At 39.2% G+C, this 14,208-nt stretch overlaps 1 protein-coding gene across 14 annotated transcripts in view; it reads right to left on the bottom strand.

Annotated features, from left to right (window-relative positions):
• The window catches only part of BTBD7 (BTB domain containing 7), a 59,866-nt gene that overhangs the window by 18,051 nt on the left and 27,607 nt on the right, over positions 1-14,208 (bottom strand). For all 14 annotated transcript variants that reach the window (XM_037130156.2, XM_037130167.2, XM_037130168.2 and 11 more), the window contains 2 exons: positions 5,853-6,061; positions 2,322-2,397 (listed from right to left, as the gene is read on the bottom strand). In XM_037130156.2, coding sequence (XP_036986051.2) covers positions 2,322-2,397; positions 5,853-6,061 — 285 coding nt within the window. The remainder of the gene's footprint in view (positions 1-2,321; positions 2,398-5,852; positions 6,062-14,208) is intronic.

Below are 14,208 nucleotides of genomic sequence, written 5' to 3'. Positions count from 1 at the left end.
GTTGAAGTAGGAAAAATTTACATAAATTTTGGGAACTTTATCATGTCTTTAATCTGCAGGGCTATATTGAAAAAAAAAAAAAGATCTTTACTATTCCTGAATATATATCCTAAATATTTTGCAAAGTCTACAGGCAAACTGATATTTCCCTTAAATGGATAAGTGATGGAAAAGTAAAAAGACTGTTTTTGAGAAGCTAAGCTTTTACTGGAGTGGTATGAAATAAACTTGCTGCAAGTATGTAAAAAATGAAGTTTTTGTCGTCAACTTGCTATGATTTGGCTTCATACTTATACAAGGCATTATTTTTAAAATTTTATTAGTGGCATCTTGTTTTCAAATGAAATCTTATATTAAACTCCCAAATACGTAACAAGTAAGGGCAGAGCCCTCATCGCGAAGGTGACTGAAACAAGTGTGCAGCCTAGTTCGCCTGGCTTCCTTCTCAACCCTGGGAAAGAGCCTGACATTCTAACCCGGGAAATGTCACCCAGGATGCTCGTTATCTGCCCAAAATAAATACATTACCAAGCTTACGTCATAGAAAAAAAACCTATGGCCTATGATGATTATGTAACATTGCATACACCCAATTTCTCCTATGTGGCGTAGTTCTGTTCTACGAAGTCACCAAGAACAACTAATTAGCAAATATTGAACCACTGCTCCCCAGGAAAACACAGGGGTAAACTGCTGGGAGCCTCTGGTCACAACATTTTGACAACTGGTCAAGATATAATTTTGTTTTACATGTGCTGCTGTTTAGAGACACCTTTTAAATATATACATTGATTTATTAGCACTGTAACTCATACCTGAACAAAGCTCACCTAACACACCTTTTCTCCATGGGACACATCATAGTCTTCCTGTGCCTAGGACACCAGATGGCACCAAGCATTACACTGGAGGCCATTTTAAAGGAGGAGATCACCTCCCCAGGCCCCGTAAGAGTGTGCAAACGTAGCACTGGACACACTGGGAGAGGAGCGGAAACAGGAAGGCAGAGTATCACCTCAAGCTGGAACGTGTGCATCGAGGGAATCAAATTTTTTGTCTCTGCACGTGTCGGCAAATGCCCATGGAAGTGCAAAGAGTATTGATTTGGATGCTGAAAAGAAATTCCGGCAAGTAGGTGAGTGTGCAAAGACAGTCTGTGGGTAGGGAGGACAAACTGCATACTGCCTGCCATTTCAGAAATGTCCCAAGTTAATGGTGGTTGTAATATTTAAAAATTCAAACCTAGAGAATTGCTAAAGGCTTCTGCAGGCCACAGAGAAATAAACTGGGGGAAATCAAGTAGGAAAACTGCTTTTGTTCCCTAGTACTTGCATAGTAGTGTATTAATTGGATATATTAAACGGTTTAAAAGCAGTTTAGCTTGGTATTTTTATATATTTTAAAACGTGGCGGGACAACTCTATCGACTTGCTACTAGAAATAACTGACGTGAACTCTGGAGGAAGTCGGACCCCGCAGTCTGCAACTTGTGTCTATAGCCGCCGAGCCAGCTGCTCCGCCTGCAGGACAGGCACTCTCTGTATCACTGCTTCACTAATAAAGCTCTCACTGTAAACTCGAAAAAATTAAAGATAAATAAAGCTGTTGAAAAATAACAGGGAAGGAAAATCTGTTTAATTTTCTAATTAAAGTTTTTTGTTTTCGGTTCATTATATATGCATAAAATATTCCATGAGAGAAAGAGTACAGGTAGGTAGACTGACTCTAGTTATAAATAAAAGAATCATAAGCTTCCAAAGTTGAAAGCTGACCTCCTACCTATGACACTTCCATCCTTTCTAGAGTAACCCCGGTTGGAGACCACTCAAAATCACTTCTCCTTGACCTCCACAAAATTAAAAAATAAAGCAATATGCTTTTTGGGGAATAGTCATATATTTTTTTTACTTAGGTAAAACCCACATAACATAAAACTCATCATTTGAAAGTGTACAAGAAGTCAGTGGCTTTTAATCCATTTACTTTGTTGTGCAACCATCACCACTATCTAATTCCAGGACATTTTCATCAACAAGATGCACTGTAATACTTTAATTGTTAAATTAACATTTTCATTCTACCATTTCTATAAATCAGTCAACATTTAATATCAAGTACACAGACAAATAACATTAAAAAGTATATTTGTAAAACTGTAAAATATTATTTTTGGGTATATTTATTTCCAACAAGGCACACCCTTTCCACTTATAAAAATTTTTATTTTCACCAGGCAACAGTGGCTACTGTCAAGACTGACATGTAACTTCACATCTGGGGGCTTTTGGGAAAACCAGTGCAAGCCAATTTTCTGCGCTTACCTCTGTCTGCTATTCTTTTCATCAGCTGGTGCTCACCCCATTTAATCAGATATTTAAGGATATCTTGTTCACTTGCCTACAATAAAAAATGGTTTATACTTATTTTGTTGAAATTAGGTAAATGGTTAGTTTCATTAATGACTTTTTCTAGGTCATAAAGTAAATACAGTGTGCAACTTCCCTACCACATTTCACTCTTTCCACTGGCCGTCTGACATGTTTGAAGTTAAAACTTGTGGTCCATGAACAGCAAACACACAAGCCTGTACTACAACATGGGTTTTGTCTAATTACTTCACTTTTGGCTTTAACTAAATTGTTTATTCTTTTTTTTTCAAATTCTTTTAAAAAATTTTTTATTTATTGACTCTGCCATTATAGTTGTCTCATTTCCCCTCTTCATTCCCCTCCACCCTGCATACCCCTTCCCCCACCATTCCCCCCTTTAGTCCATGTGTCACAAGTTCTTTAGATTCTATATTTCCCACACTATTCTTGCCCTCCCCCATCTATTTTCTACCTACTGCCTATGCTACTTATTCTCTGTACCTTCTCCCCCCTTCTCCTCCTCCCACTCCCCTGTTGCTAACCCTCCATGTGATCTCCATTTCTATGGTTCCGCTCCTGATCTAGCTGTCCTGTTAGTTGCTTTTGTTTTAAGTGTGGTTCTTAATAACTGCGAGTTTGCTGTCCTTTCACTATTCATCTTCTTATCTTCTTTTTCTTAGCTAAGTCCCTTTAACATTTCATATAATAAGGGCTTGGTGATGATGAACTTGAACTTGACCTTATCTGGGAAGCACTTTATCTGCCCTTCATTCTAAATGAAAGCTTTGCTGGATAGAGCAATCTTGGATGTAGGTTCTTGCCTTTCATGACTTGGAATACTTCTTTCCAGCCCCTTCTTGCCTGTAAGCTTAACCTCTTTTGAGAAATCGGCTGACAGTCTGATGGGAACTCCTTTGTAGGTGACTGTCCCCTTATCTTTTGCTGCTTCTAGGATTCTCTCCTTCATTTTCATCTTGGCTAATGTAATTATGATGTGCCTTGGTGTGTTCCTTCTTGGGTCCAACTTCTTTGGGACTCTGAGCTTCTTGGATTTCCTGGAAGTCAATTGCCTTTGACAGACTGAGGAAGTTTTCCTTTTTTATTTGTTCAAATAAGTTTTCCACTTGCTGTTCCTCTTCCCCTTCTGGTACCCCTATAATTCGGATGTTGGAACATTTAAAGATGTCCTGGAAGTTCCTAAACCTCTCCTCATTTTTTTGAATTCTTGTTTCTTCAATTTTTTCTGTTAGGTCCTTTTTTTCTTCTTTCTGGTCCACTCTCTTGATTTGAGTCCCAGTTTCCTTTCCATCACTATTGGTTTCCTGTGCATTTCCCTTCATTCCAATTAGTTTAGCCTTCATTTGTTCCTCTAATTTGTGATTAAAATCAACCAGTTCTGTGAGCATCCTGATTACCAGTGTTTTGAACTGTGCATCTGATAGGTTGGCTATCTCTTGGTGGCTTAGAATTATTGGCTCTGGGGCTTTGAGCTCTCTTTCTGCTTGAGCCATAATGTTTTGGTGTGTTCATGCCTGTTACATATGAGGGGCGGAGCCTTAGGTGTTCACCAGGGCAGGGCCACCGAATAGCTGGGTTGTGATGCTGTATGTGGGGGCGGGGTCAGAGAGGGGCAATGGCGTTTGTTCTGCTCTTTCTCAGATTTCAGTCCCCTCTGCTGCTTCCCCCAAGCAAACTGGGCCCTTCTGGTACCAGCTCCTGGGTGTGTGGGCCTGTGCACCCTTCAGGACCCTGTGGGTCTCTCCAACAAACTCTCTGTGAGCTTGGGATCTTCTCCCGGCACCTCGACCCCAAAAGTTCTTCCAATTGGTGCTTTTAGGTTTTAATTCCCGTCGCTGGGGCCCTAGCCTGCGTGGTCTGCCTCACTGCTCACTCCTTCACCTGGTTTATCTGAGTGTGAATGTGTGACCGTGGTCAGCCAACCGCCTTGCGCCCTGTGCCCCCACTAGGTCTGCCCGTTGCCACCCCACACCTGTGATCAGCCAACCGCTGCCAGCACGCCTGGGACTGTCCAGCCGCTACTGCTTTTTCCAGCCTGGACCCCTCTCCGCCAGCCGCTGACTCCGCCCCTCTTACCAGCCTGGATGAACGGTTCGTTGTTGTCAGACTTCCGTACAGTTCTATTTTCTGTGTTTTGGTTGCGTTTTTGTTACTAAAACTTTATTGTCTTTAAACCTGGTTGTTCGAGGAGGCACAGTGTTTCCACCTATGCCTCCATCTTGGCTGGAAGTCTAAATTTTTAATTATTTCCATCTTTATTTTTTCCTTTATCTTATTCTCTTCACCTATTTTATTTTATCTTACTCTATGGTCTTTATACAGATGCCTTGAATTCTTTTTGGGACAAGATGGATATAAATAAATAAAATTAAAAGTATATAGATACAGTGACCACCATCTCCTATAAGAGCAATCCCCACAAGGTACTCTACTGATGGGCGAAAGACCCATTAAGCACAATCTGTGAAATGGCACATGTCCCTCATTTCTTTGTATTTTATCTAAAAATTTAAAGCAAATCTAGGCTACTCTCCAAGGATTTTACTTTCTAAGAAGAAACACAAAGCTTCTAAAGACAATAATCTGAGAAAACTGACAAACCCTAACTCCCATAATGCATAGAGTCTCTGGATCAGGACAGTCAAACAAGGTCAACAGACACAGACCCCAAAACCAAACCCAAGATGACAACATTTGTACCGCGATCAAAGCACAGATGCTAAGTGGGTTATTTAACTCTACTGCATTTCTGACAGAGATGGAAGCATCTTATAACTTCTCTAGCACAACAATAAAAAATAAGAAATGGATCACTGGGTTTTTGTATTTTCATAACACTAAAACTGCTGTACAATTTTCAGCATAAAATTAATAAAACCGATGCAAAAGAAAATTAAGCCTGAACATACTTTACCTGAAAAATTTTGCAATATTTTAAATCTACTGTTAGTTTTAATTACCAAATTAGATGAATATATAAATCAAGAATACAGAATTTGCTAAAAACCGCTTCTGATTAAAAACTAGTTGAAAACATTAAGTAGTATAAACATTATATTGGCAGTACACATATACAGAGTTTTAATGAGCATTGAGTAGACCAGAGATTATTATTCTTATGTGTGCTACTTAAGCTACCGCCTACAGTCTAAGTACCTCACACTCCAACAAAAGAAGACACTGGTACAGTGAATTTACTATTAGTGGAAGCCAGGAAGACCACAGCTGGGATGTGCTCTGACCCTGCCTACTGTCTCAACCCCTCTGGTGTGGTGAGTCAGGACACGGGATGGTTGACAATGTCGAGTCACAGTAGCAGAGTGCACACAGGGCCAGAGCTAGAAGGCCGTGTTGTACAAATGTGAGGAGGGCTGATCTCCCTAGATGTGAGAGTAACAGAGTACAGCTAGGTTTCTTGGTGCACACATGAACGACAATGAATTTGAGAGGCGTGTAAACGATTACCTGCAGGTAGTCAGACTGGATAGCGGTAAGCAGATGGTCTTTGCTGAGTTCATAAAAAACATCCGAGGTCATGATCTGGGAAAATTCCTCACAGAGGAAATGTAAAGCTTGTCGGTGCACCCATTTAGAGCCATATGGATGAGAGCTCCACTTGAGGATGGCAATTAAGGTATCTAATGAGATGCTCTCAGCAATGATATCCTCACAGCCTAAAAGAGAAGGCAAATACTTTGTGAGGTTAATCATAAATATTACTTATTGAACATCAGTGTGTTAGACATGACAGTTAAAAGCAGCAACAGTAAAAAAGAACAAGAAGATAAATAAACCTCATGGGAACCACCAAGGCTTGGTGGGATGGGCAGTAACAATGGACTAACCTCTACAGGAACTCTGCTGTTCCACAGAGATAGATCCACAGAAAAAGGCAGAAAATCCTTACAATTATTTAAGAAAATATGTATCTATGTGAAAACCCCACAGTCTGAGCATCTCCTATTATAGTGGAAGATACTGGACCAAAGGGGAAAGAGTGGGGAGATGATATGATGGTGGGAATTGGTCAGAAGAAAGACACGGATGGCACGTGAACGATGATGAAAATCCGTACTTGCGAAGAAGACAGGTAGGCTATCTTCTATGAACTATGAGGACATCTGTTCTTTGTATCATTCTAATAAAAAGAACTTGCACCTTTAAGCCTTTCTAGGATTAATTCTGGTGAATTAAAAAGAAATAAGTAGTTTAAGTAAAAAGGACCAGAACCCTGGGGAAAGTGGCTATGGCACTTTAAGAGATCAAAGAAAACCAAAAAAGAAAATTTGAGGCTACTCACAGTTAATCTCCTTAGGAAAAATCATTTCAAAATACAAAGAAAAATATAAAATCTGAACAACAAAAATTGTAGGAAAAAAATGACTAAAGTTGAACAGAAATTCTTCATAACTAAGTTTACTGAAAAATAAAAATGGATCCAGATAATACAGGGAGAAAAAAATGAGATGTTCATATAACCAACAACAAAAATGTGGCTGAACAGACTGTTCTCTACTGAGCTCAGGGCTTGGAAAGATCCGGCCAAACTCCAAAGACTTCCAGAGCTCAAAACTACTGTGAAACCATGAAAGGTGAAAAGAGAAAGGAAATGAATCCCAGTTTCAGGTGATAGATCATTAGTAGTCAATATAAAGTCTGCAAAAAGTAATGATTCATTATTTCCTTTTCTGATATGGTACCAAAAGGTAAAGAGAATACCTTAGAGAATTATGTAAACCAATTTCTGCAGAACATTTAACAAAATACCTCCTGCTCTCTCTAGATTGTTAGCTCCATAAAACAGGGACTGCTGTCTTCACTATATCTCTAGCATCTCTCTGCACGTGGTAGGTACCAAATAACACTTTGTTGAATTTACGAATGAGATCTTTGCAGATATGATGAAGAGATGAAGACGGATGGCAGGAAAGTGGTTAACAGAACCATTCTAAGTACCACTGATTAACTTGGCGGATGAACCAGAGAGTCTCTGTTTTTGTGATATTTATTAAGAACTTGAAAGAAGATGTGAAAAATATGCCTTGAAATCTCCAGATGCCCTACAACTGGGAAACATGGTTAACAACACATTGGATAACATGATCACACTTGGCTAAAATGATGGGTCAAAATGAAGATGAAACATATCTAGGAAAGTTGGAAAGTTCTCTAGATTAAAGAAAATCAACTGCACAGTGGATGACAGGGGAGAGCTAGCATAACCACCACCTGTGCAAAAATCATATCCAGGTATTTTGAGTGAATGAATGTACAATGTAACATGGCTGCTATGAAGCTGAAGAAATCTCAGGCTTTTACGATACAAGCATAGGGCCCTAATCAAAGGAAGAACATTGTCCTGCTCTCCTGGGGGGTGCTGTGTTCCGGGACCCATGTTTTGAGATGGGGCACCGACAAAACTCCAGAATCCTCAGGAGAAAATTTAAGAGCTGTCACAGGAGAAAAGGTCCAAGCAAATACGATTATTTGGCTTCCGTCTCTAAGGAGAGACTGAGAACTGTCCTGAAATGTCCGAGACACTTCACGAGGCAAAGGAGAAAGGACCAACCGCCACGTTGTTCCTGGGGCAGGTCCTGGAAACAAACATATGGAAAGGAGGATTCTGACTCAATATTAAGAATATTTCTAATTTTAAGCTTCTAATGACTAGAATTACTCTCCTCTCCTCCTCTCGAAAAAGCGGGGGGGAAGGATCCTTCTAGAAAAATGTAGGAGCAAAGACTGGCTTATCACATTAGAAATGAGTGGACAAAAAGCCCCTACAATGGGTATGGAATACATGTCAGATGACATTTAAGCCGCTTCCACCACAAAGATAGTCATTAAAAAAAAAAAAAACGGTAACAGAGTAAACATAAGAGTAATATAATCTAAAGATTAAAATTTAAACATTAAAATGAAACCCTTACAAAGAACACTGAGATCATCACAATGAAATCTGCATGTAAACAACATCCAAGCACATGAATAAGCACTGACGAGAACCGGGAAATGTGGAAACGCTCTGAACAGTTCTGTAATTCTACGGAGAAGAGCCCTGCATGCCAGGCTGACAGGCCTCTCTCGGGAGCCGGCGGAGGACCGCTGTCAAGTCCGTGGTTTTAAAGCAGGCACTGGACTAGAGGGTGAGTACCACGTGTCAACCTCACAGAAAAGGTAATCTGATAGATGTGTTCAGGGATGGAGCAGGGGAAATCAGAGAAAAAAAGGTTATTTAAAAGGAGAAACCAGAATACTGGCAGAAGTAAGGAAAAAAAATAATGATAACATCATATTATTTAAACTTGAGGTTTACAAAGAAGACATGGTAAGAAAAAATGGGCTTTGAAATCATACAGATTGTATTTGAAATCCCACTCTGACCACTTAGTAGCAGAGTCACTTTCAGTAAAATCACTTAACTCCTCCAAGCTTGAATGCTCTCATTTGTAAAACTGGGATTAGACTCCTAACTCAGGGTTGTTAGGAGGTTAAATGAGACTGTACTCTTGAAACCCTTCATTGGTTCCAACGTTCTGCTACTGGCCGAGTGCTGAGAAGACCCGGCTCGGCTAGTGCACCCTTTCTAGGGTGATGTTATCCGCCTCCACGCTCTCCTAACTCACATTGCGTCCTTACGACTTTCAGGCCTACAGTTCCAGCCCACAGCTCGCAACCGACTCCCAGACTCACTTCATAAACTTCCCAGTGGAGAGTTCTACACGGATATCTGCGGACATCTTAAACTCAAAAGTCATTCTCTGAGAAATCTATTACCCCATTTTTAATCTCTGTTTTAAAGAAGAATATCTCATCTCCCCAGTCACCAAACCTGAGTACTAGTATTGATTCCTTTTCCCAAAGCCCATATCCAAGATACTATCAATAGCTGATCATTCTATTTTTATTTTAAATCTGTCCCTTACACTGAAATTGGACCGCTATCTTAAATCACTCATAAAAATAAACTCGCAATGGAGTAAGAACTTAAATGCACCCAAAACCGTAAAACTCTTAGAAGAAAATTTCAGAAAAAAGCTTTTTGAAATTGGTCTTGGTGATGACTTTTTGGGTACGACACTAAAAAGCAAAAATCAACCAGTGGAACCACATCAAACTAAAAAAGCTTCTGTACACAAAAAGAAACAATCAGCAAAATGAAAGGCAACTTACAGAATGGGAGAAAATATTTGCAAATCATGTATCTGATAAGGGGTTAATATAAAAAAAAGAAACTGATACAACTCAATAGCAAATAATCTGATTAAACACAGACAAAAGACTTGAAAAGACATTTTTCCAAAGGCATACTAATGGCCAACAAATACAGAAAAAGGTGCTCAACATCACTAATCATTAGGGGAATGTAAATCAAAACTATGATGAGATATAATCTCACCTGTTAGAATGGCTATTACCAAAAAGGCAAAAGACAGTGTTGGCGAGGATGTGGAGAAGAGGGAGCCCTGATGCACTGTTAGTAAAAATATAAACTGACATAGATACTACAGAAAACCATACAAAGGTTCCTCAAAAAATTAAAAATAAAACTACCGTGTGACCTGGCGGTCCCTTTACATGTATACACATCTGAAGATGATGAAGCCCCTGTCTCAGAGCGACACCCACACCCTCATGTTCACCGCAGCCAATCAATGGAGACGATGCAAGTGTCCACCAACAGATGGACGGATGAAGAAAAATGTGTTATACAGGGAGGAGCAAAAGTAGGTTTACAGTTGTGAGCACACAAAACAGTTTATTTCTGTATTATTATCATTTTATTATTTTCCATACAAACAACTGTAAACCTACTTTTGCCTCACCCTGCATATACAAAATAGAGTATTACTCAGCCACAATAGAAATTCCTGACATTTGTGACAATGTGGATGAACCCTGGCTGCATTATTTTAAGTGAAATAAGCCAGACAGAGCAAGACAACTAGTGCACGATCTCAAGAATGTGTGAAATCCAAAGCGTGCAACTCAGACGCAGCAGAAGGGTGGTTTGCGGGAGCTGCGGAGCAGGGGAAGGGAGGCACTGGTTGAAGGCCGCAGACTTCCAGTTATAAGCCGGATGTAGCCCAGGGATCTAATGTACAGCAGCATGGCGGTTAACAACTGCGTTGTTACCGATAACTCAAAACTGCATTGCATATTTGAGAGCTGCTATGAGCTTTAATATTCTCACCATAACAACAAAATGTTAATTATGTGAGGTAAAGGAGGTGTTAACCTTATGGGAAACATTTTGCAATCCATACATGTATCAAATCAATACTCTGTACACTGTAAACTTATACAATATTATGTTAATTATATCTCAATAGAGCTGGGAAAAAAAGAAATCTAGATTAAATCTTTTTTCGCTATAAACGAACAGTAGGCTGAGTTTTTCTGGGCTTTGTTTCTCACATCCTTTTGGCTAACGTTCACAACTTGGTTGCCCCTGCTGGGTAGAGAGGCGTAATACAGACGTAGAGTCGAAGTGTAGCATAGTTACCTACGTGGAAGTATATCTTCTAAAAGTTTCTGCCCCTTTTAATAGTTACAATATTCCCTTGAAATAGCTAAATGCCAGAAAGCATTACTAACATTATAGACCTATTCTAAATATCTTTCTATGCTCCTTTCAATATATTTTAAAGAGTATGTTCTAAGACAGTCTCTGGATGGATGAAATCACAAGGAACTGCTATCATTGTTTGCCTCTGTGAAGGGAACCTGAGGCAAACACTGCCTTCAATGAGTCGCCTTTTCTTACCTTTTGAATACTGTTTCCTGTGAATGCACCTGTTCAAAAAGTCAAATTACTAAACAAACAAACAAACAACACCCATCAGACTATGAAAGGTGTTGGGTGTTCCTTCCCTCAGGGGTCAATATAATATTAACCACTGACCACAAAATCTAGCAAATAGTGTAAAGGAAATGAGAATTTTCTCTACTTTGAGAACATGCCTCCCTTCTGATGAGAAAGTGGCAGTGAGATTCATGCTGCTCGTGTGTGAAAATGTACACCAAGTGCTTGTACTCTTTATTCTTACAGCTTTTGCCAAGCTGTGCAAGAGGAAAATGCAGACAAAGATGGGAAAGAAGCTGAAAACTTCTAGGGAATAACCTTTAACTTAGTAAATAGAGAAGGCCAAAACATACCCCACAACCACTGATAAAGAGTGACGATTTCTCTTGAAGCCATAAAAGGAAACAAAAAGACTAAATTTAAGAACCCTTAAGATTCTTAATTGAATAGATTTATATATTTTTAATGTTTACTTTATAATGTTTCCTAACACGACATTTTTTTAAAAAAAAGATTTGATTTATTTATTTTTAGAGGGGAAAGGAGAAAGTGAGGGAGAGAAACATCACTGTCTGGTTTCCTCCTGTACACCCCCTACTGAGGATCTGGCCTATAACCCAGGCTTGTGCCCTGACTGGGAATTGAACCAGCCATCAAACTGGTGACCCTTTGGTTCACAAGCCAGCAATCAATCCACTGAGGGCCCTAACACAATACTTTTAACATTTCTGTTTAAGTGTTTGGTGAGGGGTATGTGAGAACGGTATAATGAAAAGGAAAGGTATTCACAGGATGTCATTTCTCTGGCAAAGGCATCGCAAATAAGCCTCTGCTACAGGGTAATGCAGGGAACCTCTAACGGGACCTACTGGGTGCCTGAACTCCTCGGAAGTGAGCACAAGGTCTTGCATGCAGGCACCCTGCTCGAAGACAGATGCAAAATACACATCTGGAGTAAGACTGACCAAGCCTGATCCCTGTAGCTGTGTAATGTGTAAAATTTTCCCCGTTTCCTCATCTGAAAAATGTTTCCCGATCCTCAAAATTTACTTCATCAGATTATTTTTAGGGTCAAATAAAATAACATACTCATAACATAGTACACTGTTTCAACTTACAGTATCAGCTACCACTGTCATTATTTCCTCAGTGAGGCCCCACTGCACTGAGGCACCAAACCCTAAAGCGAGGCCTGGGATGTGCGAGGGCTGGGGGAGGTCAAGAAGGGAAGTGTGGTCTAAAGAGGGTAGAGCAGGTCAGAGATCAAACAGTGACAACCTAAAGGTACCGTGCAATTTCCCCTCCAAGATCATTTATTACAGTTAAATAAAAACAATCCTAGCACTCAGCATGTGAAAAACTCAGAGGTTCACAGCTCTTTATCTAAAACCAAAAAATACCCATTCACACTCCTACCTGTTTGCTACCCCAAAACCATCTTCCCACCAGTGACAAAACGTCAGTGAGCACCTTAATCCCACTGTAGTGACAGGAAGATCCAAAGCTCTTGTGTATAGAAACATGTTATGATTCTCAGAAGATAAAAATCAGTGGTATTTTTGATATCTACTGGTTAGTTAGCTCTTAAATATGATCGTGCGCTCCCTTCAAACAACACATCTCACATCAAAATGTAGTTTAGGAGAGCAATTCATACCACAGAAAACTTTAAACACGGTATTTTTATTGTTTCACTTAAAAAACTATCAATCCCTAATTTAAAATGAACTGTAAGGATAACAAAAAAACTATTAAGTACAAAACTTAGCTTAGAACATTTTCTAAACCTTAGCTACAAGCTCTGATATCAGCAGGTTTAGTAAACCCATGTATTTTCTAGAAATATTTTCACGAATCAGTATCAAAATTCCACAATGTTCTTGAATGAAAATTTCAATCAGGAAGAACACTGACAGCAGAAATGTAAACTTAAAACCAATCCACTTTGAAATAGACCAACTCTATTATGGTTGAAGAGGACTATGGTTAGAAATGGCCATTTAAGTACACCAACTAGGTTTTCCATTTCCTGGCACTATTTTCACATGCATGGATATTTCGCCTTCAAGTGATATGGCATACAAAGCATTTATCAGAAGTTTTATAGACATGTCAATGCTAATATGAGGTATACAGAAATGTTTTAGTGGAAATGCCAAAACAGAGCTCAAAATCATCTAGTGCATCAGTCATCCCCTTCATGGAGACATAGTGAGGTTAGCCCATGTTAATTTATAACAGAAATTGATATTCCTTTTCATCAAAATACATGAAAAAATAGTTGGAGACAAGGAACTTTCAGAACAGCTTATATTCACTGTTTTAGTGATTCCATATAAATACACTCCAAATTACGGTCCAGCCTTTAGGAGGTATTTATAAAAGCAAAAGCAACAAATAATAAAGGGTATAGTGTGGTGCTCTTTGTACTGGGTTGGCCAGAAAGTTTGTTTTTTTTTCCAGATGATGGCTCTAGTAGTTAGTGCTTAGTTGTCTTTAATTTTATTTGAAACAATTTTGTTAGATTGTATTGTGACAGCTGTCACACCAATGTGCATTAAAAAAAAAAAAACTTACCAAAACTGGTAAATTTTTGTGTAGCCATTTTAATAGAAGGACTGGGAGGAATTTTCTTCCGAAAATGGAAGAAAATATGCAACAGTTTTGGCATATCATGCTTTATGTTTCAAGAAAGGTAAAAACGCAACTGAAAAATGATTCATGCAGTGTATGGAGAAGGTGCTGTGCAATGTGTCAACAGTGGTTTGCAAAGTTTCATGCAGGAGATACCCGGCTGGGTGAGGCCCTACAGTTAGTTGGGCAGACCAGTTGAAGTGATAGTGATCAAATCAAAACATTAATGGAGAACAATCAATGCTATACCTCAAGGGAGATAGTGGGAGACACACTCAAAATATCCAAATCGATAATGTTACTAGTGAAAATGAAAACTGTATCTTTTTATGGAAAAAAACATACAGATGTTTTGGCCAACCCAATACAACAGAATAAGAT

The sequence above is a fragment of the Artibeus jamaicensis genome, unplaced genomic scaffold (genome assembly GCF_021234435.1).
Source record: "Artibeus jamaicensis isolate MK-2021 breed Jamaican fruit bat unplaced genomic scaffold, CSHL_Jam_final contig_444, whole genome shotgun sequence".
NCBI classification, from domain to species: domain Eukaryota; kingdom Metazoa; phylum Chordata; class Mammalia; order Chiroptera; family Phyllostomidae; genus Artibeus; species Artibeus jamaicensis.
This window is presented reverse-complemented; position numbering and strand designations above follow the sequence as displayed.